Consider the following 23,131-nt stretch of genomic DNA (forward strand, 5'->3'; position numbering starts at 1 on the left):
AAACTCCTATTTTGCAGCTAAGTAGTTAAGTTTAGGTATGGGGCGGGATACACTGAGAAAAAAAAAAAAAGGGTATAGGATTTACTTTGAAACGGAAATGGCTAGTAATTGTCACAAATAATAAAAATAAATAAAAAAGGCAAGTAACACATTAAATTAAACAAGAACTTTTGAAGTAGAAAGAGTGAAATAGTATTTTCTTGTAAAACATAGCCTACTCCAGTAATATTTGCTTTACTTACACTTCGAAAAACTATTTATATAGGCCTGGGTCGATCAAAAATAAAATAAAATACAATACAATAAAACCATAACATTTACTAGCCTATATAATAGCCTAATAATAAAGGTAATACACAAATAAACATAAAAATGAATAAATAAATAAGAAATCTGACTTTGAGATACTAATGTCCTCTTGCTGGAGATAGCCTATGTATTTTGGTCAAGGAGAGCGTGTTGCTGGTAATATTTAAGTGCAGGATAGGATTAATTAGTTCATCGGGCAGTCTCCTAATTTCCCTAAAGGGCTCTGGCTGCTTCTCCAGGGGGCGCCTGGCGGCTCAGAAAACAGAATCGTCCATTGCGTCGCTTTTAAGTCTTGGGACGTTTTTGGTCTTATTGATGACATATGCATACTAACATTATAATCTTTTATTTGTAATAAATTCCGGATTCGGCCTCCGTCATACAAGTACAAGCATGGATCATGTAAAATGATTTTATGAAACGCCACAATCCTTTAAACACAAGTAACTGTGATTAGTCTGCTTTTAGAAGCGATGAATAAAGTAACAGGCCCCACGTGACAAGGTCGGAACAACAATAAATAGATAAGAACTATTATAAAATAAAATAAATATATTGTTTAGTCCAGTCGTTTCTGAACAATTATTTACAACTGTCGGTCCACTAAATTTCTTGCTTATTTCAGTAATTGATTTGCAATTCTACCCACTTCTATTTTTATGTACCCGATAACACAACAAAACCATGTTAAAAAAAAAAATCTCAACAAAGAAATAAATAACATACAAATGTGTATTTAAAATAAACACTTTACAAAAGAAACCGAAAGTTATGTTTCCACACCGGCGAGATTCGGGGCAGCCCTCTCACGCTTCAGACATGGCGACGCAGATGGCGGTAAATTCAGGTATTCATTTATAAATTCCATGTTTTAAACATACTTCATATTTTTTTTCTACAGTATAGAGTATTGACTAATGCACTAGGCATTTCAACTGTAATTCAACAGACTGAAAGTACAAATAGCTCTCCACGTTACCTTCATTAGTAAATATGCTTAAAGTGTGTAGCTTTATGCGTCACAATAACTTACACTCATTATTATCAATCTGCGGTTTTGCTATTATTAATATTATTATAGGAAATATTGCGGTAAGACCATCATCTCTGTGCGACTAACGTTAGATAGAGCAATAAACGTCTCTTTAGACTAACTCATGAAGACAATCTTTACTTGTTAAGAAGGTTAACGTATTAATGCCTCATTTAAGTTTAAAATGTTTATTTAAGAATGAGGTTTAAGGTGGTTTTATTATACAGGAACTTAAATATGAATCTTTTTTGCGGCATGGTATCTATTTTAATTAATGTTTGCCAGTGAATGTTGATATCCATGCTTCATATGTGTCTTTTGACAACCTCTGTGTTTTATAATCATGCAAAAATAATCAATCTCTACTTTTAAGTCAAGTCAATACAGCAAAGTTGCACTAAAGTAATTTTGTGACCAATTGTTTATTACAAGTTAAGCAGGAATTACCAAATCAGATAATACACTATGTATCCTTAAATCAGCCCACTACATCTCTATCCCGTTGATAATGTGTGTACAGAAAGATTGGATTTTAACAAATTTATTTTGACTTTGTGAATCTGTTTGCAGGAGCCAGTCTGTGGGGCCCGCTGAAGGAGCTCTGGGAAGCTGTGGAGGGGGCCATATGGAGACGACAGTCAGAAAGTGTTCATCTTTTAGATCTGCAGTTGAAGAAACACAAACCCTCCTTCCTCACCCTCTTTAAAAACCCAGTAGGTTTACTTTCTATAGATTCAAAACATTACATGTTGAAAACTGTAATTGTACTGTAATTAAGTTTGGTGTATTACTTGTAAAATGGTTCAGCGTTTCAAAATGCATTCTTTGTTGTAAAATACAATATTTTTTTGCAAAATAGATGAAGAGTGCTGAACAGAGAGAGAAGGTTCGGAAAGCCAGCACAGAAGGCATTGCTATTCAGGGCCAGCAGGGTGTACGACTACTTCCTGAGCAGCTTATCTCAGAAACCTTCATCCTTAGTGACATTTTTGACCTGGGAGAACTAGCTGCTCTTGAACTGCTGTTGGCAGGTGCACATACGCCTTTAGTACTTCTGCATTGCACATTGCTCATACTGTATCATTGCAGTGAAATTGCTATGCAATAATGTGATCTTCATGTGTATTTTTAGGAGAGCACCAGCAGCCTCATTTTCCCGGCCTGACTCGAGGCCTGGTAGCTGTGCTCCTTTACTGGGATGGCAAACGCTGCGTGGCAAACTCCCTCCGCTCGCTCATCCAGTCCAGACATGGGAAGACTTTCACGCTTGACTTGAGGTTTGTTGCTTTTACTTCATGCAACAAGATCTAGCTCATTCTCCCATGCTTCTTTCCTTTTTAGGAAACATTTTATCCAAGGGGTTGACAGATTATTGATTGCACACTTCAGCAACTCCCAGGATAATGGAAATTTGAACCTGCAAACTATTTTACAGACCACATGTAATGTAAATTGAAATCCTTGACTGCCTCTGTAGTCCGATTTAGCCAATTGTTAGCAACCACCTTTATCAAGGCATGTAAAAAGTTGATGTAAATGAAGTAAAAACATGTCAAAAGTAAAAAAACAATATTTTGTGTTATTGTCTTAGGTTTGTTGATTTTTAATGTAATTCTTTGGTGTTGTCATGTTTTCTTTCCTTGTAGTCCTGAATTGGTGAATCTCACTACGCGGTTCACAGATGAGCTGATGGCTCAGGGTTTAACCAAACAAATCTTGAACTTGATCTCAGATATCAGCGTGACCCGTGAGTTTGAGAGGCTTCAGAAAGAGCGGGGCCTTGGCAGTGAGAAACACAGAAAAGAGGTAAAGCATCCTGTGCAAACTGATGATAATTACATATGCAAATTATGTAAATAGCCAATTTATAAAAATTATTATTCAAATGGTACAGGTATCCGACCTCATCAAAGAGTGCCGACAATCACTAGCAGAGTGTTTGTTTGCATGGACGTGCCAGTCACCTCTAAGCAAAGAGGACACCCTGACCCTCATCGCTCACTTGGAGACGGTGACAGCCGAAGCTGATGGCTCATTGGATAGCGTTAACCTTGCTTTAGTCATGGCGTTGCTTTATTGCCTGGATGTTAGTTTTCTGGAGCAAGGAACAGAGGATAGAGAAGGTATTCATGCTTTATTGTGACCATCTTTAGTAGCTATAAATGCTTTATTATGATCCACACTCATATGTGTGTGATTAATAGAAAATGTATGTTGTTTATTTCCCAGTGCAGTAACAAATACTATGTTTTCACAAACCTGTTTTTTGTGTGTTCATTAGACTTGCTCCAGGCCTTGCCTCTACTGACGGAGAAGCAGTATGTGGCAGCGGTGCATAATCGGTTGGTGGAGGGTCAGGCCTGGAAGCTTCCTGGACTGCAGGCAGTGGTGCAGCTGGCCTGGGCTCTGTCTCTGAGAGCTGTGTCACAGCTTCCGCAGGGTGCAGGTATCAACAAGCCTTTCATAGCTCAGGCAGTTGTTAATTTCAAAATCAATTTTACTTTAGCTCTCATGATCTCTTATGATACGTCATAGGTACTGTGTCTTTGCACAATCTCTATATACAATACAATAGTTTGTTATAGTAGATACAATTAGCAACTAAACCCTGAAAATGCATTAAAACATTTAAAAATGTGTAAAAATTCGCTTTATGACTTTATAGGTTAATGTACTCTCTTGTACTTTTGTTCATTTTGTTTTCAGCTCTAGTGGAGTTCACTGAGGCAGATGAGGCTCTGGCAGACCAGGCGCTGTTGGGAGGTGTCTTCCTCTTCCTGACAGAGGGCATCCTAGGAAGCGATGGCTTCAGCCAAGAAGAATTCTACACCCGCCGACTGCATTCCCTCATTACAGATTTCCTGGCTCTCATGCCAATGAAGGTGCGAGGAGAAATGCTTTTTTCCAGGATTCTTTGATGAATAGAAAGTTCAGAAGAACAGCATTTATTTGTAACATTATAAATGACTTTACTCTCACTTTTGATTGATTCAATACAATACATCCTTATTTCTCTTTTTATACTAATTATAAATTAAATTAAATTTATACTAATTATAGCAAAATTATACTAATGCTAATGAGTGCGTATGAAGATTAGTTAAGTGTAGAGTGTTATTTGCAGGTGAAGCAGTTGCGTAACCGTGCTGATGAAGATGCTCGACTGGTCCACATGGCTCTGCAGATGGGCAGCGAGCCGCCATCATCTCTGCGCAAGGACCTGGACCACCTCATGATACTTGTGAGCTTCCCTTTACATTTATCACATACTACAGAGTCAGACATATAGAATTCTTCATCGTCACATATTGCTCCTAAAATGTAATTAATATTATTTTAATAGGTAATAGCATTGTCACTCAACAGCACTTTTGAACTGTTGTAATTAAGGCTGAAGAATGGTGTGTGTGTTTTTTATTTTGTTTCAGATTGGAGAGTTTTACAGTAAAGATCCATTTGAACTTGAGCTGGCCCTGGAGTTCTGGTGTCCATCAGAGTCTCTTCAACACACTTCACTCACCGGATCTTTTCTTGGAGTACCTCTTCAAAGACCCCCTCACAAACAGGTGTGAGAAGAAACCTCATTCTTGCTAAACCTTATTAAAAATGTATTTTTTTAAGAAAAAAGTGTTCATCCTACAATATACACTTACTAAATACATTTAAAGGGTTATGTGAAATCGTAATTAACTGTGTGAGCTGGTGAATGAAATATTACTGGTATTCAACTCCACAGTGTATTATTCATCACCACTGCTTTGAATAAAGTGTCAAATTCCAGTATATATTTGTGTGTGTTACCACAGGTGGTTCTCTCCAAGTTTGTGCGTCAGATGGGTGATCTGCTCCCTGCTACTCTCTACATCCCTTACTTGCGCATGCTGAAAGGGCTTGCTAATGGTCCTCAGTGTTCCCACTATTGCTTTAGTCTGCTTAAAACCAATGGAGCTCCACATGGTAACTGCGCCCTCAGATCTTAAAAGAGAATTGTGTGATATGAGTGCTGTGGTAAGAGTTATGTGCACTACCATATAAGTTTGTTTATATGGCTGTTTCAGGAGAGAACCGGCAGGCTGGAGTGTCGGGCAGCGTTGTGTCATGGGAGCACTTTTTCCATTCTCTCATGCTCTACCATGAGAACCTGCGACGAGATGTGCCCAGTGCCGACAGCACACAGTACCGCCACCCACCCATCAGAGGCATCACTCAGAGAGAGCTAGAAGGCCTCACAGCGTTCCTCCAGCTGCTTACCACTATCATCACCTGGGTATAGAACACATACATCACAATATAATAACTGATTGAAGTTTCAATTCTAAATTGAATTCTAAAAAATATTTCAGAGTGAGAACGCGCGTCTGGCTCTTTGTGAACACCCTCAGTGGACGCCTGTGGTGGTGATGCTGGGATTGCTGCAGTGTAGCGTTCAGCCTGTGCTGAAAGCTCAAATCTTGCATGCTCTTGCTGCCTTTGGCAAATCTCCTGAGATCGCTGCCTCCCTCTGGCAATCACTGGAGTACACACAGGTTGATTAAAACGTCATCCTATAATACCAAACTGACCTACAATAGAAGAATAAATGTTTAAATTTAATTATCTGTACTAACTTCAATAGAAACAGTGTGGATTTCCCACTTATATGCATTTTCAATTGAGTTGACTTTAATTATTATGATATTGATCATTGTTGTATTTTTCCCTCTCAGATCCTGCAGACAGTGAAAGTCCCTGGACAGAGACAGGCTGCTGGGATTGAGGTTAACTGTGTTTCTTGTTGCATATACTGGTGCTGTTAGGACTGCATTATTTAGGGGCGAAAAATAACAATAATTGTTATAAATTTTAATATTATTTTTTAAAGCTCTATATTTGCTGTGCTTACTTGTAGGGCTTTATATATATATATATATATATATATATATATATATATATATATATATATATATATATATATATATAGCATATATATATATATATATAGCATATATATATAGCATATATATCCTTTTATTTTGGCACTAATTAAATTTTTCTCTAACAGGTGGAGCTGAATGAGATTGAATCGAGCTGTGAGGAGTATCCTCTCACAAGGTCCTTTTGTCATCTGATCAGCACTCTGGTAGAGAGTGCACTTCCAGTGAATCTTGGAGCAGGACTGCGTGCACCAGGCTTTCAGCCTTATCTTGACTTCCTGCGTGACTCTGTGTTTCTGGCCTTCCCCACACGTGCCTACCGGCGGCCAGCAGAAAAGGTTTGCTGGGACCTGTTAGACTTAAGCACGTGTCTTATCTCAGTCTCGCCTCCATTTATGGTTGTGCATCTTTATTGACCGTTTTTATTTTACTCTTGTAGTGGGAGGTAGCTGAGGCAGTGCTAGAGGTGTTTCACAAACTTCTCAGAGAATATGAGCCGCAGCCAGCAGACTTCCTGCTAGAAATGGTGGAACTTCAGGGAGAGCAAGTGCCGGCCCATAAGCCCCCGGGACACAGTCTGATGTTCCACCTGCTGAATGACTCACCCACCCTCTCTCTCTGCCTCAGCCTGCTGGAGGAGGGCGCTCGCCAGCTAGACACCTACGCCCCCTTTCCTGGTCAGTATGAAAGGCCTGCTCTGTACTTTTTATATCCTGTTTTATTTTATATTGAAACTTTTAAAACAACTCTCATTAAAATTCTTTAAAACAGTGTATAATGCTAAATGGATCAGTTATTAGTAGGGCTGGGTATCGTTCAAAAATTTTCGATACCGATACCGATACCTTGAGTTCGGTACCGGTTCCTGAACGATACTTTTTTTCGATACCAGTTTTATGAAATCAGTTTTAATAAGATTACATTATCTCAAAAAATTATTTTTTTTAGCTTGTTGATATTTATACAGACTCAAAGCCTCATCTCCTGAGCCAATGCACAAAGGAACAAAATATATCCAACACAATAAATTATTTTAATAAAGTTAAAATAGTTTTCAGTTTAACCATCTGTTAGGCTACGTTTACATTAGTGTGTGTTCATTTTAAAACACATAGCTCAGACAGAATCATCATTTCTAGGTTCTTAAAGACTTTTAAGATTTTAAAATTTTAAATCTTCATCCACTTTCATAAATGGGTGTTTTATTTTCTTTCACAATATGTTTTATTGTTATTAAATTCTGGTGTAGTATGTCTAATTATTTGATTGCATAAAAACAACTTAGTTTATTTAAATTTATTCTTAAAATAGCCTAATGAAATGTTTTATTTTTCCTCAGAAATTCTGTGTTCTGTATCTGGTTTTCAAATGAAGCCATAAAACATTAATTTAATTTATCTTTAAATTATTGAAAATCAAAGTTTATTTATTTTGGCAAACAAAGGGGGGTTACTATTAAAATTAAAACATGGAATAACTGTTATGTGATCATTACTAAAAAAAAAAAAACAGTTTTAATTGTAATAGTAGCCCAGTAGTAGCAGTATGTACTGTCTGCTGAACAATATTAATATATTTCTGCCGCAGTCTTCCAAGTTAAACGGAACTTTTATTTTGACGGGTTGCCTGGAATACCTTTACAGTTCTGTGTGTATATGATATGACTCAAATTTTACTCGAATCAAACGGTAAAATGCCCATGAAGTGACTTTCAGAGCAGGTCTGGAGATGTTGTTCATGTGTTTATGTCCTCATGTAGTTAGGCGGCAGACGCTGAAATGACCGCGAGCGTCACGCGAGCTTCAGTCTGTGTATAACAAACAAACCGCGCGATATAGAGAGCGGATTGCTCCGTACGCTTTATAATCGCTCTCGCGGAGGTTAAACACTGATCAATCAGCGCCGCGTCACTTCTAGTCAAACACACCTAGTGCTGCAGGATTATTGGCTCACTGACGGTGATGAGATTAACCCCTTAGGTATCAAAATTTGGTACCGAACGACAAGACGTTTTTCGATACTCGGTGGTATCGAGGCAATTCGGTCGGTGCCTAAAAAGTATCGAACTCTATACCCAGCCCTAATTATTAGGGTTGTATTGAAATTGTGGCAGATACCAATAAGCTGATAATTCAGCACTATTTGGAATAAAAAGGTGAGTGTAAAACACTCTAAAAATAAAATGAAAACATTATAATTTATAGTGTGAAAAATGGGTGATTATTTTAAGGTTAAATTATTTGGGATTTTAACTGTTGCATTTAAGTCAGTGTTAGATGATGGCAAAAGTAATCTAAATGTAAAAATAAAAATATATTAAAATAGACACACATTAATAAATTTTGCGAGCCCTGATATAACCAATATGAAACTTGTGTGTCACTATTTCATATATGAAAACAAACTACTGTTCACAAGCTTGAGGTCATTAAGATTAAGAAAAAAAAAATCTTAATAATATTATATTAATACTTTTATTTATTTAGGGTGCATGAAATTGATTAAAAGTGACAGTAAATAATTTTTTAATATTACAAAAGATTTCTATTTCAAATAAATTGTTCTTTTGAACTTTATACATCATAGAATCCTGATTGATTTATACATCATAGAATCCTGAAAAAATGTAGCACAAAAATATTAATTAGCTATTAATAAGAAGTGTTTCTTGAGCTGCAAGTCAGCATATTAGAATGATTTCTGAAGGATCGTGTGACACTGAAGACTGGAGGAATGATGCTGTAAATCCAGCTTTGCATCACAGAAATAAATTACATTTTAAAATATATTAAAAAGAAAAACAGTCATTTTAAATTGTAATAATATTTCACAGTGTTCGTGTTTTTACTGTATGTTTGAACAAATAAATGCAGCCTCGATAAGCATAAGAGACTTCTTTCAAAAATATTAAACATTTGAATGGTAGTCTATGTATTTATAATTGTTTGACATTTCTATTTGGCTTAAAAGTTAATGTAATTAACTTTTTATTCTTTATTAACTTTATATGTAATATAATTTTTTAGCAAATTGAGACTAAATGCTGAATGATACATTTCTGGATATGGATCAGTTTGTGTGTATTTATTGATTACATTCTGCTGGTGCCGTTGTTGTAGGTAAAAAGCAGTTGGAGTCGGCAGTGCTACACTGTCTGTGTTTGTTGGAGCTGGCTCTGCAGAAGGAGGTGACCTTTATGGATCTGCTAAGAGAAAGTCAGACATCGCTACTTGTCTCTCCTGTGGAACAGCTCCTGCAGGGTGTCAGTGCTCAGAGCAGACGGGCTGATCACATCTCCAACATTGCCAGGTCTCAAAATCATGTCAGGAATGCTTCAATGTGTGTCTGATTAAGCAATACATGGGCTGATTTGACTTGTTTGGCCTTCACAGGTACCTGTACCACAGCAGCTCGAACCCTGATGCTGCTTTCCAGAGTGCCAAGATTCTGCGCCGTATCGCACGCTACCCAAACATCCAGGTCAGACTGGTTGGAGACTTCACACATGATCAGGTAAGAGACCTCACATTGTCTATTGTTAGTACAATTAATTTGGGTTGCTTTAAATGTGACAAAACTGTTTTGTAATGAGCAGACGGTGAGTGAGAAGTTGATGGCTGGTTTTGTGGAGTGTCTGGACAGTGAGGAAGCTCAGGAGGGAGTTGCCGCAGATGGTGAGTCCTTATCCTGAAAATGGCCAAATATCATCTGTAAATGGTTTAAAGCAGCATTTAAGAACCTTTTTTTTCTCTTTGTTCAGACTCAGACCCTGAGAAACGGGTGGCCAGAATTCGACATGAAACTAAGATCCACATCCTGAACCTTCTGATCACCTCTCTGGAGTTAAAGGGCCCCAATCTGGGCTTGTATCTGCTGGGCTATGAAGTGAAGAAGCCAGTTTCCTCCACTAACCTGCAGGACCCAGGTAAGATCTCAGCTTGACTCAAAATCAGATTTAGGACTCTTATGTGTACCATGCTATGCCTGAAACAGTTTGGACTTGTGACTACGTCAATAAGGTGTTCTTGGCTGTCCACGAAGCTGCCTGCATGCGATCCTCAGTCTGCTCCAGAGGGGCAGCGAGTGGCGCACTGGACCTGTGCTCACCAAAGAGGCCCCTCAACTAGCTGAACTCTGCTACCAGGTACACACAGTTGAACTAATTTGCATTCAGACATTGTGATGCCCTTTGTGTCACGTTAAAGTATCTATTTTGTGTCTCTGTGTGTGTTTGTGTACGTACCAGGTGATCTATCAGCTGTGTGCCTGTCCTGACACTTCTGGGCCCACCATGCGTTACCTCAGGACCAGTCAGGACTTCCTGTTCTCTCATCTGCAGCACCTGCCTTTCGTTCTACCAGGTATGCTGCCTGTCTGCGCTCTTTGTTTTGAGTTTGACAGACTAATGTGTCTATAACATCTGGTGTTTTTGAAGCAGTAGATCAGCATATTAGAACGTTTTCTGAAAGATCAGTGACACTGAAGAGTGAGGCTGCTGAAAATTCAGCTTTGCCATTACAGGAATACATACATTTTAAAATATATTAAAATAGAAAACGTTTATTTTAAATTGTACTTTCACAATATTAAAGTTTTTTTACTGTATTTTTGACCAAATAAATGCAGCCTTAGTGAACATTAGACACGTTTGGCAAAAATCAAAAAAAAAAAAAAAAATTCCAGACTTTTAAATGTTAGTGTAATATCCATACTGATATTGTTGACAGTGAAACAGGCGGATTTATGGATTTAGTGTGCCATCCAGACACCTTTTTACATATTTTTACCTTTCATCTGGTCTGCAACACACCAGTCATAATTTCACATAGTATTTAGGAAGGATAGCATGCAAATTAGGATCCCTCTGATTGATTCTGTCTTCATGTCCCACAGAGAATGAGATCGCTGCTCTGTCTCAGATGTCCTGGCTGATGAAGACTGCAGCCATTGAGCTCAGAGTGACCTCACTGAACCGTCAGCGCTCTCACACACAGAGACTGCTCAACCTCCTCCTCGATGACCAGCCACACACATTACATGCCGGTAATACACACATCCAGAGTTCTTCACGATGACCAGCCAGCCACATTGAAGTAAATGCATTTGAATCTGTCTTGTAGCAGATGGAGAGACAGGCATGGAAGAGGAGAGTAGATCAGTCAGTGGTTTCCTGCATTTTGGCACCGTCTCCAAAGGTAAGAGAAAGTCTGGTTACGTTGCAGTTTGTTCTGACGCTTTAGATAAAAAGGAGCCATCTCCTTGAATATAATTAGTTAATCATCCATTGCTCTTTTAGTACGCAGGAGGCTGCTGAGTGTTTTGGATGCCATAGACTTCAGTCAGGAGGCCCCGGAGCTTCTGCAGCTGGACTTCTTTGAGCGTGCTCAGATTGAACAGGTCATCATCAACTGTGAACACGTAAATGAGCAGGGACACACCGTCTGCAACGTCAAGGTATTGTGGATGGCTCACTGATCTCCTGCTTGCATTTTACCTTATACTGTCATTTATTTATTATAAGAATATATAATTAATAATTTCATTGTTTCATCATGTTTTCAGTTGCTCCATCGAGTTTTAGTTGCAGAGATCAATGCACTGCAGGGCATGGCGGCTATTGGGCAAAGACCACTGCTGTTGGAGGTGAGTGTGTCTGATATTTGCAGGCAAGCATTACAATTTTTTTTTTCATGCTGTTATATAGGGGTGACCCCGAATAGTCGATGATTCGATGCTTCGATAGGAGCAATCTGATTCGACTCAGTCGAATATTCGCGGGGTGTTATGATCATGCCATTTTGGCTAGATGGAGGTGCTCAATGTCTGATTTCACACTGAACTACCGGTTTTCTCCAAATAAATTAATATACAGCCTATTATGATAATGCTGTAAATAAGCATCTGAAAAGAAGCTTTAAATAAATATTTTAACGTCCGTGAATAAATCCAACCACCCCTATAGATTTAAGTTTCACTTTCCATAATCTGTGACGGACAGAAGCATTTAGGCGACATGGATTAAAAAAAGTAGCAAGATTCAAACTGACACAGGCAGAGTGAAAGACTGTATTTTTTTCGATCAGGTAGGGTACAAGTGATTTCAAAACATTTCAGCTGGTTTATATATATCGTGTATATATTATTTATCTCCTATAAGGTGTATAAGGTGAGTTACGCTGCAGTAAAGCGCTTCATTGTAGTACTACTGTGATTAATGTTATGTCTCAGTGCGCAGCGAGCAGGACAAACAACAATGCAGAATATTAATGACTATGACTGGGAATGTCATATACACATAACATTATAATGAGAACACTTACAATAAAACGCTGTGAATTTTTAGAGTTTAGTTGCTGTGGGACACCCCTAGTGTTATATATATATATATATATATATTACTTTAGCTTTGCAGTTTAAACTATTCATAACAATATTATGTAATATACTAATACAAAAATGTCTTTCCTGTTGCTGATTTTTTTTTTTCGGTATCAGGAGGTGAACTCAATCCTGCAGCAGGTGGTGGAGAGGAACCGCGTGCGGTGTAGTCTCAGTGCCAAGCGTCACGCTCTGCAGAGCTGGAGGAGTCTGGTGGAGACCATCCTCACGGCTTGTCCTTCAGAGCTCATCCCAGCCGACCAGCGCCAGCTGATCATCAGAGACCTGCTGCTGGATCTGCATGACAAGGTAGGAAAACTTATGAGGAGGAAGATGCTTTTATATTTTTATTTAAACGAGGAACAGCAGTTTGACTTGCTTCTCTCTTTCCTCTAGGTGTTATCAGAAGATGCTGCTGGTGAATTGATGCCAATTGTAGCTGGGACGGTCTTCACGTTAACAGCACAACTCAGCCAATCGGTGCTGTCTGAGCAGCAGGGGGCGGGGCCAGAGGGTGGATCTGGATCAGGATTTGCTTCAATCGCTAACTCCGCCCTCCACCTCATCCTAAGGAAGCTACTGGATTTTATCTTGTGTACAGGTTAGAAGGGTTGCATTTTCAGGGTTGATTAATCAGTTAACCCGGGTAAATTAATTCCACCATGTTAGAGGTTAAATGGTTAAGCTTCTTGTTTTACTCCCTGGTGTTTGTTTACATCAAGGTGGAGGTTTCCAGCGTCTACGGGCTCACCTTTATGGCGCTCTGCTCTATTACCTGCAAATTGCCCAGAAACCTGAGGAGCCAGAGACACTCCAGACAGGTACAGAAATACGGATATGACAAAGCAAGGGCAAAATGTTATTTTATTCACATACACATACTAGACAGCATTTTGTCAATTTTAAGCCTTCATTTTGCAATCTATTTTTAGAAAGGTTTTGGCAGCATTGCTCATACATTACATTGCTGTAATAATATTTTACTATTTGATTGCATGTAATGTTTAGGATTAAAATGCATATAGTAAATATCTAAAAATCTACATATACATATATATATATATATTTATTTTTTTTATTTTTTTTTATATATAAAATTAAAAGTGCAGATATATTTCATAGTTGTATCCCAGAATGTATAATAATGCTTCACTAATTTGAGTAAATATATACAGTGCCCTCCAAAAGTATTGGAACAGTAAGGCCAATTCCTTTATTTTTGCTGTAGACTGAAAACATTTGGGTTTGACATCAAAAGATGAACATGAGATGAGAGATTAACACTTCAGCTTTTATTTACAGGTATTTACATCTGGATCTGATACACAACTTAGAAGATAGCACCTTTGGTTTGAACCCACCCATTTTTCATGTTACCAAAAGTATTGGAACAGATAGAATTAACATAGATTAAAGTGAAAAAGATTTAATATTTAGTTGCAAATCCTTTGCTTTTAATAACTGCATCAAGCCTGTGACCCATTGACATCACCAAACTTTTGCATTCTTCTTTTGTGACGCTTTTCCAGGCTTTCACCGCAGCCTCTTTCAGTTTTGGGGGGTTACTCCCTTCAGTCTCTTCTTTAGCAGGTAAAATGCACACTCTTCAGGGTTTAAGTGTGGAGATAGACTTGGCCAGTCTAAAACCTTCCACTTCTTGCCCCGATGAACTCCTTTGTTGTTTTGGCACTGTTTTGGGTCATTATCTTGCTGCATGATGAAGGATCTCCCGATCGGTTTGGTTGCATCTTTCTGTAAATTGTCAGACAAAATATTTCTGTAGACTTCTGAGTTAATTTTGCTGCTGCCATCATGTGTTACATCATTAATGAAGATTAATGAGCCTGTCCCAGAAGAAGCGATGAAAGCCCAAGCCATTACATTACTTGTGTAATGTGTACTATAATGTACACCTGTGTACACTGTGTTTTTAGATGAGCTTGTATGTTTGGGATCATGAGTAGATCCTTTCTTTCTCTAAACTTTAGCCTTTCCATCACTTTGGTCCATAAAATCAGTCCATAAAACCTTGTCCCAGAATTTTTGAGGCTCGTCTCCTATTCGTCTTGCTAATGAATGGTTTGCATCTTCTGGTGTAGCCTCTGTACTTTTGTTCATGAAGTCTTCTGCGAACAGTAGATTGTGATACCTTCACTCCTGCCCTCTGGAGGTTGCTGCTGATGTCACTAACAGTTGTTTTAGGGTCTTTCTTTACAGCTGTTTCTGTCATCAACTGCAGATGTTTTCCTTGATCTACCCGTTTGAGGTGTGTTACTTAGTACACCGGTGGTTTCAACAAAACACACATGTTCCAATACTTTTGGTAACATGAAAAATGGGTGGGTTCAAACCAAAGGTGCTATCTTCTAAGTTGTGTATCAGATCCAGATGAAAATACCTGTAAATAAAAGATGAAATGTTAATCTCTCATCTCATATTCATCTTTTGATGTCAAACCCAAATTTTTACAGTCTACAGCAAAAATAGAGGAATTTGCCTTACTGTTCCAATACTTTTGGAGGGCACTGTGTGTGTGTGTGTGTATATATATATATATATATATATATATTACATTTATTGTATCATTTATAACAATTATACTTGTTAATTTATCTTATTTAATTTTCAGACATTTTTAATAATTTTTTAATATACTGTCTTTTTTTTATTGATTTTGGAAACTTGTGTAAGGAGACTCTTGTAAGGAGTGATCGTTCACAACATATCTGCCTATGAAAAGCATGTAGGCTTTAAAAACTGTTCATAATGAAATGATGTAATTATATATTAATATATAAATAGTATAATACTGAATTTACAGGTACCTCCATGTGGGAGCGTTTGACAGCCCCTGAAGATTGTTTCTCCAAGCTGCAGAGAGAGAACCTTGCCATCATCGAGAGCTACGGCACTGCACTCATGGAGGTGGTGTGCAGAGACGCTTGTGACGGCCACGAAATTGGCAGGGTAAGAGCAAACAAGTCAACATCATCTTACTGAGTTATTGAGAAATTAGATATTGAATCGAGGACATCATCTTTTTCCAGATGCTGGCTCTGGCCGTGTTGGACCGGGTGTTGTCTATAGACAGACAGTGCCAGTGGCTGGTGTACCTGTGTAACAGCGGGTACCTGCGTGTGCTGGTTGAGAGCTTGAGACAGGACGATGCTGCCCTGCAAACTCTGCTCACACCTCAGCCTCCATTGCTCAAACCACTCTACATCTACGAGTCCAAAATGGCGTTGCTGACCCGTGTGGCTAAGACAGCACAGGGTGCGATGGAGCTCCTGCGCTGTGGGCTGGTTGGTCAGCTGGTGGAGTGTCAGGTGTTTCACATGCTCCCTCAAAATGATGCACTCAGGTCTGTACTTTATAATCTAGATATTAAATATAGATGACGAAAAATGTCTCTCACTGTCATGTCATCTCACTCTCTATATTTCTCTCTTTCAGAGTGTTTGGGCAGAGAGATCCATCAGGGTTTATTCCTAGTCCTTTAGAGCGATACAGACAGATCCTGCTGCCTACTCTCAGACTGATGCAGGTCATCTTGACCTCCACCACCACGCAGCACCAGCAGGGGGCGGTACAGGTACAAACATCCATACGATGTTTCCTTTGAAACAGACTGAATCCAAATTCACAAATCTGCTATATACTAAACGAGTTTAGTTAGTTATGAGGAAAGTACATACTTTTATGTAGTGCTACATCTTACTGCATACTTAAGTATGTCAGTATTGGGACATAGGTAAAGAAAGTTTATTTACACTATTGTTTAGTGGTTTTTATGTTTTTGAAAGTGTTCTTGTGATCAAAAATACACTATTATTGTGAAATATTATTACAATTGAAAGTAATTATTTTCTACTTGAAAATATTTTAAAATGTAATTTGTGATGCAAAAAATCTTTGACTTGGCAACTTAAAAAAAAAAAAAAGGAAAATATTTAATGAACATTAAAAATTAAAAAATAAGAAAAAAGTTTTATTACTTTTGCCTAAATAAAAAAAAAAACTAAATCAAAAGATTTATTTTAGACATCAGCATCCAGTTGAAGGGAAGTAATGTGTGTGTTGATTTGTAGGTGCTGCAGTGGCTCATCGTTCACTCGGATGTCATTCAGTCCATCCTGCATGTTCAGGACATGAGTATGGGCGCTCTACAGGAGCTCTCTCTCCTCACTGCCATCATCAGCAAGACCGCACTGCCAGGTACAGACACACCACAGCTGCTCAAATACTTGATACACTGATGACTAATGCTGTGGATCTCAATTTTTTATCTTTCAGGAGCTCTGGAGATGGGACAGGAAATCAACAGTGCTGCTCTTATGGAATTACAGGGACACATTGGCAGATTCCAGGTAAAATATAGAAAAAAGTCTTCGAAAGCTTATTTTTAAAAAGACGAAAAGAATGGTTATGTGACTATAAATGGTTAAATGTAAGACATCAGACTAATCACAATTAATTATGATGACATCAGTACTGTTGATTGCAGTTTAAAAGCTGAAATTCTGTAAATATAAGTTAATGTATGAAGTTTACAAAGTGAGTGATCTCCCTCCTTCAGCGTCAGTCGTTGTCTCTGCTGGTGCGGCTGGTGGGAACCGATCGCGCTCGCTACCTGAAGCAGATCGAGGAGACTGTCTCCCCTGGTGACCTTGCAGAAAAGAGAGAGGAAATGGAGGTTGCCATGCAACAGGTGTTACTATCTTTAGCTGGAAAACACTACACCACTTTTAAAATCAAATAAAAAATAAGAACTATAGGCATATTTAAAAAAGCAAAAACAAAAATGACTAAAACTGACAAAACCATACTTAAAAAAAAAAAAAAAAAAAACTTTATTATTACCTTGAAATTACAATGAAAGTGTATATGAAAATAAAAAAATATATATCTGGATATAAATATAAAATTAAAAACCAATGAAAAAAATGAATAAAACTAATACTATATCAATAATTATAAAATAACGTCTAAAATTTGCTCGAATTATTAAAAATATTTGATCTCTGGTCATTATTATTTGATTTGATATTTGATCAACTGGATGGAAAAAGAGTGTAAGGTTAAAAATCAAAGTGCCCATCATACACTATGATTTTCTGTAAAAGTCTGTCAAGTCTGGCAGACAGGCAACGATTATTGGCAACTACTGTTAACTCCACTAGAGTAGTTTGATCACACTTTATTTTAAGATCCAGTTCTCGCTATTAACAAACCATTAACTATGACATTTGCCTCTATAAACTCCTAAATTGCTGATTATTAATAGTTAGTAAGCTGGTTGTAGTTGAGGTATTGGGTCGGATTAGGGATGTGGAATATGGTCATGCAGAATATGTTTTATAAGTACTAATAAACAGACAATATGTAAATAAAAGGCATGCTAATAAACAACTATTTAGAATTGGTCCCTATACTAAAGTGTTAGCAACAGTAGTTTATTTTAGCCTTGTTTCGCTGATATATGTATCATGTGATTTCTCAGATTTGTGCCAATATTATGGAGTACTGCCAGACGTTACTGCTGCAGAGCTCAGCTGAAGCCCAGTTCACTCTCTGCCTGTTCAGCCCGTCAGCAAGTGAACCAGCAGGTCAGTCTTTGTGATCGTCTAACGCCTGTCTCTGTCTGGCTTCTGTAACCTGACTCTGTACGTGATCATGTTGTATCAGATGTGGCTGTTCCCTCAGCGCGGGTGCCCAGTCTGGGATTGGTTCTGCTTCTGCTGAAGAACAGCACCACTGACTTCTTCCGATATCATGACAGTCACAGACAGAGCCTGAACAAGCTGGAGCGAGTGGAGCAGCTTCCCCCTGAGGAGCTGAAGGAGGTATGTCTGCCAAGATACACAGAGAACGTTGCAGTAGTACTGCCGAAAATGTATTTGTTTGATTCAAATGGTCTAATGTATCTTTTAATGTGCAAAGCTGTGCCAGGGTCTGGTGTCTGGTTCTGGGGGAGTGGAAAAGATCCCATCAGTGCAGAGAAACGTGCTTGCCAAGCGCCGACTCGTCCAGCTGGTCAACAACCGAGCCAAGCTTCTTGCCCTCTCCTCCTGTATCCTAACACACAACGATTGCTTGAGAAATCAAGAGATGTTTGTTTGCTTTTAAAAATTACGTTTCTTTTGTTTCTTTGTTTTTGAGAATTAAAATCTGAACGCTGGAAACGGTTGCATGTTTTTCTTGACGTTTCTCTGAAGATATCATCGAGACGTGCTTGTTTGTGATTTGGCGGCACCTAGAGTTCTATTTGCTGTACTGCACTCCCACTGACCCCAAAGACTCACTTCTGCCAGGTTACAGAGGTCAGCTGTCTCTCATTCTAGTCTTCTTCAAATCGCAGTCAGTTTTGGGTTGTTTTTAACTGCATGACACTTATTTAACTGCATGAGACTTATTTATTGCTTTCTGTGTAGATCCTAGCGGTAGCAGAGGTTTAAGCGTGTCAAGAGTGAGCCAGCAAGATCTTGAACAGGTACCCCCCCCCCCCCCCCCCCCCCCATTTTCTTTTTTATATTGCTGACTGTTTGGGGTCAGATATTTTGAAGAAATTAACACTTCATATTTTGAAGAAATGAACACTTTTAGTGAAAGATCATTTGACACTTATCTGGAGTAATGGCTGCTGAAAATTCAGTTCTGCCATCACAGGAATAAATTACAATTTTAAAATCTTTGTCCGCGTAAGAGACTTTTTTTAAAAGCACCAAAAAAAAAGTCTCGTTTTTGACGCTTCTCTGTGTGTGTAGTTGCAGAGTGATGTGGCGAACAGCTTCAATGAGCCGTTACAGAGGAAGCTGCTGGAGGTGGAGGGTCTGTATAGCAAAACCCGCTCCCGTCACACCTTTATCCAAGCCCTTACGCGCAGGATCCGTGGCCTAGTGCATCACGCCAAAGGCTGAGTTAAACATTACCCTTTTGAATTAGGTGGCAAATAATTGCTTTTATTGCAACACATGAAATTTTCTTGCTCTGAAGATCTCTGTATTGGATTTCTGCTTTTTCTAATGTGGTAAATAAATGGTTTTCTAAACAGATGATGGTTATTTCTGTGAATTAAATTTTTTTCTGGTAAGTACAGTTAAGCAAATAAAGCTGTTTTGTTTCTGGTGACTTGTACAGCGAAGAGCAGAGGCACAAAACCATTGCAGAATAATCTTGTTTTATTTTACAAGGTACATTTTATAGAAGACAGTAAAGTGCGTAATCTTCAGTTTCATTTGTATGTATAAACAGGGTCTCTCTGTTTTGAAAGCTGATGTAGCTTTACTGTGGAAGAGATTCTGGGAATGAGAACAACAGACTACATTCAGATCGCATGGTAAGGATTGTTTCATATGGCAACAATGAGCACACATCCATGTTTTAATACAGAAACTCACATTTAATATACCAACCTAGTTGCTTCCATAGTTTGCCTGTAAAATGTGTGCATAGCTACAAATGTCATAGGCATGTCCCATTCAGAAAATATGGACCGTGAAATCAACAACTGGTTGACGGGGACAAAAATGACTACAATTCTTAGCTGTGATATGTTTCAAGGTCAAGCAGCTTTTGAATTGTTCCTTGTTACCACATGACAGCGTTTCTCAGAAACAGTGAACCAAATAGTGGTTTCTTTTCAAATAAAAATGTAGCTTACGATTAATGAGTGTGAAAGAAGGCCTGTAACTCACAAGCTTGAAAGTCAAGCCAAATTCATTAGTAATGCTAAGAATATGCAGCCGTAGCCTGCAGACGCAAGTTTTAACGAAATACATGATACAAAGGGATGAATAAATGGTCCAATCGAGACTGAAAAAGTAATTGTGTGCTATGTAAAATCATGCATTTCCACTATAAATTATTTTTAAATAATAAAAATTATAATTACAGTATGTAAAGAACATATACATGTGTCCCTGCTACAGCGGGCCTACTAATGGTGATTGTGCTGCCCACAGTAGATATACAGAACAAAACCACCTCCTCACACCCGTCCCCATCGGTCAACTGACAATAAAAGATCCATTACACAGATTTGATTTACAACCAGTTATTTTACTACAAATAATCTATTACCATGATTAGAGAGCTGATAATTCAATGGAATAAGTCTGTGAGTTCAGACTGCTGAGCTACTGCCACCAAAGCCACAATTTTGTTCGTTTGATTCGAATGTGCTTTTAAATGAGAAAAAGTGAAACCGCTTATGGTGAGAGAACATTATTCACATTGCCTAGACTAGGGTTGTTTCGGTTTGGGAACGAACCCGAGGTACAGCAGACTTTTTAATCTTTTAAAAGATTCATATCTGATGTGCTGAGGCACTGCAAACCAGGAAGTGGTAATGAAGCTCACTTGATTACATTCCCACGAAAGCGACATGTTACATCTGCATCCTTGGTTAGGGTTGCCTTCCCTTGAGCAAGGCACTGAACCCCCAACTGCTCCGGGTGTATGTTCACTACTGTGTGTACACTTGGATGGGTTAAATGCAGAGCACAAATTCAGAGTATGGGTCACCATACTTGGCCACACCCCTTCCCCCTCCCTCCCCTTAATATTGTCCTAGGAGGGTTGCAGTGACATTTTAACGATATGATAACCATGGCTTCGCAGCATACGGTTTTCCACACTTTGATTTAAAATCCATTTCAGCTGCACGACAATTATTCTTAACGTAAAAATTCTCCAAAATAATGGTTTAAATTAAAGACGAAAACCCTCTTGTTTGAAACATTGCTAATATTAAATAGTTATTAGGACAAATACTATACTCGCGCAAACAAAACATTGTCCTAAAAAAAAAAACATTTAAATTGCACGCAAGTTTTCATAACTTCAAACATAAATCATTATTAGCAGGGTAAAGTCCTTTCTTCAAGCTAACTATCAAACTTTCCTGAGGTAAATGTAACGTTATGTCACGTTATTCACAAGTAGTTTCATTGACTTCTTTTCGTGGTTAAAACACTGATTGGGCGATTAAGAGCTAACATTTCAAGATGTTCTAAATCTTTCAACAACTTCTGATGTTCATTCATGTTTATTTCATGGTAGTAAAGGTTAAATTATAATTTCACACCCGCTCCGCGCTATACCGCTTTATCTGCATGCAGATACAATCTGTCACACATTAAAGAGCATCAAAACGCCATTTATTATCTGGATTTTGTGCTAAAATTTACAGAATTTGAAAGCGAAGACTTTGTTTCTTGTCAAAAGTAGGTAATTGCGCAACCCAGATAGCACACACGTCTGCAAAATGTCTGTTAAAGATCACTTGATCTGGAAAGCATCTGCTGTGTACAAACATCTGACAGATATCAGTTTAACTAACATTCTAAATCATAAACATCTTAACGAGATCTAATAGACGTCTCTTTGACATCTGATAGGAAATGTCCAATAAATGTATTGCAGATGATCAAACACTCTTAAAAAATACTCTTGCAGATGTCAAAGAGATGTCTCCGTGATGTACGTGTGCTGCTATCAGGGTACAAATAACTTGAAGCTTTATTCAGCCTCACTTTTCTGCATGTGACGCGCATGCGCAGTTCAGATTCTCAGACCGGTTGCATTCCCGGTACGCTTATACTGGTATACCGCTGCAACCCAACCTAGGATCAACAACAATGACAACACATGTCTGCTGGCCATAATGAAGGAGTTTCTATTGCATGCAGAGCATTTTTTATCTGAATGCAATATATATATTTGCAGTAAATTGTAATCTTGTCATTTGAAAAGCGTTTGTCCTGCATATACAAATCTATTTTTTTTTTATGGTGTCAACACGTCTGGATTTTTGCCTCAATATACTATGCATACAACATGTAAAAGTGCTGAAATGTAAATTTTTTACATTGTGTTTAAAAGAGTGCTGCGTCAGCTGTAGTATGGTGTGAAGATGGAATAGCATGTCTTAGTTCCTCCATGTACACTTTACATGTGCCCCGTTTGCATTCTTTGTGAACTTCAATTCTGTCAGGTTAGTGTCAAGTTGATATCCATGTGCTTTAAAGCCCCATATTCTGGATGTGTTCAAATCCTAATGGAACTTTAGGACAACTGGACCAGCAGTGATGGCGCAGCAAGCGGGAGCGTCAACACTTTTCCTACTGACAGCCTTGCCACGTCAGTACAAAAAATCTTCAACAAGAGTTTGCTCTGTTTGCTCAGACGCCATTGGAGCTTGGCTCGTGGGTGATTTCTGTAGAATGGTTCTTTTCAGGCGATTCTGGGACCTCTCCTGTCACCGCCATACGGATCACTTTGAGCCAGCGCTGTTTCAGTTCCTCGCTCTCTGCTGCAAAGCTGTGGACTGATTTAGACTGAGATAGTCTGAAGCTCGCGGGAGGGTCGGTGGGTCTCAGGCTGTCCTCCACCTGGTAGCCAAGCAGAGGAATCGTGGACTGGGCCTTAACATCCTGTGAGGACAGTAAGTCTTTGTTTAGTAAAGGGAAGTGGTGTGCAGGAACAGAAATATGGCGGT

General features: G+C 38.5%; 2 protein-coding genes across 6 annotated transcripts in view; one reads left to right on the forward strand and one right to left on the reverse strand.

The window, feature by feature from the left end:
• The first annotated feature begins 1,100 nt into the window (after positions 1-1,100).
• Positions 1,101-19,797, forward strand: LOC306888419 (nuclear pore complex protein Nup205-like). Of its 2 annotated transcripts, none has more exons than XM_079446692.1 (41): positions 1,101-1,156; positions 1,913-2,055; positions 2,202-2,373; positions 2,475-2,619; positions 2,989-3,148; positions 3,237-3,465; positions 3,624-3,788; positions 4,049-4,224; positions 4,467-4,583; positions 4,771-4,908; positions 5,149-5,299; positions 5,401-5,609; positions 5,686-5,868; positions 6,049-6,099; positions 6,384-6,593; positions 6,695-6,932; positions 9,375-9,564; positions 9,648-9,768; positions 9,851-9,929; positions 10,016-10,180; positions 10,275-10,399; positions 10,502-10,616; positions 11,149-11,298; positions 11,376-11,450; positions 11,552-11,709; positions 11,818-11,898; positions 12,751-12,942; positions 13,030-13,234; positions 13,356-13,454; positions 15,455-15,600; positions 15,681-15,994; positions 16,087-16,225; positions 16,722-16,848; positions 16,927-17,000; positions 17,210-17,341; positions 18,134-18,239; positions 18,319-18,476; positions 18,574-18,703; positions 18,849-18,953; positions 19,065-19,123; positions 19,398-19,797. In XM_079446692.1, the coding sequence occupies exons 1-41, from the start codon at positions 1,129-1,131 to the stop codon at positions 19,548-19,550; spliced, it is 5,913 nt and encodes a 1,970-aa protein (XP_079302818.1). In that variant the 5' UTR covers positions 1,101-1,128; the 3' UTR covers positions 19,551-19,797. The 2 variants fall into 2 exon arrangements, with proteins under 2 accessions (XP_079302818.1, XP_079302819.1); XM_079446693.1 differs by having other exon boundaries at positions 1,103-1,156; positions 11,379-11,450; positions 19,398-19,693.
• Positions 19,790-23,131, reverse strand: part of LOC306888420 (FYVE, RhoGEF and PH domain-containing protein 4-like) — a 46,147-nt gene continuing 42,805 nt past the window's right edge. For all 4 annotated transcript variants that reach the window (XM_079446694.1, XM_079446696.1, XM_079446695.1 and 1 more), the window contains one exon: positions 19,790-23,066. In XM_079446694.1, coding sequence (XP_079302820.1) covers positions 22,815-23,066 — 252 coding nt within the window. In that variant the 3' untranslated portion in view covers positions 19,790-22,814. The remainder of the gene's footprint in view (positions 23,067-23,131) is intronic.

Source organism: Barbus barbus (genome assembly GCF_936440315.1).
Source record: "Barbus barbus genome assembly, chromosome: 22".
Lineage (NCBI taxonomy): Eukaryota > Metazoa > Chordata > Actinopteri > Cypriniformes > Cyprinidae > Barbus > Barbus barbus.

Bases quoted from the DNA above. Each gene is read 5' to 3' on its own strand.
- LOC306888419 (XM_079446692.1), top strand. From the start codon at position 1,129: ATGGCGACGCAGATGGCGGTAAATTCAG. The intron at 4,909-5,148 runs GTGTGAGAAGAA...GTGTTACCACAG, and splicing joins AAAGACCCCCTCACAAACAG to GTGGTTCTCTCCAAGTTTGT. The intron at 5,610-5,685 runs GTATAGAACACA...AAAATATTTCAG, and splicing joins TTACCACTATCATCACCTGG to AGTGAGAACGCGCGTCTGGC.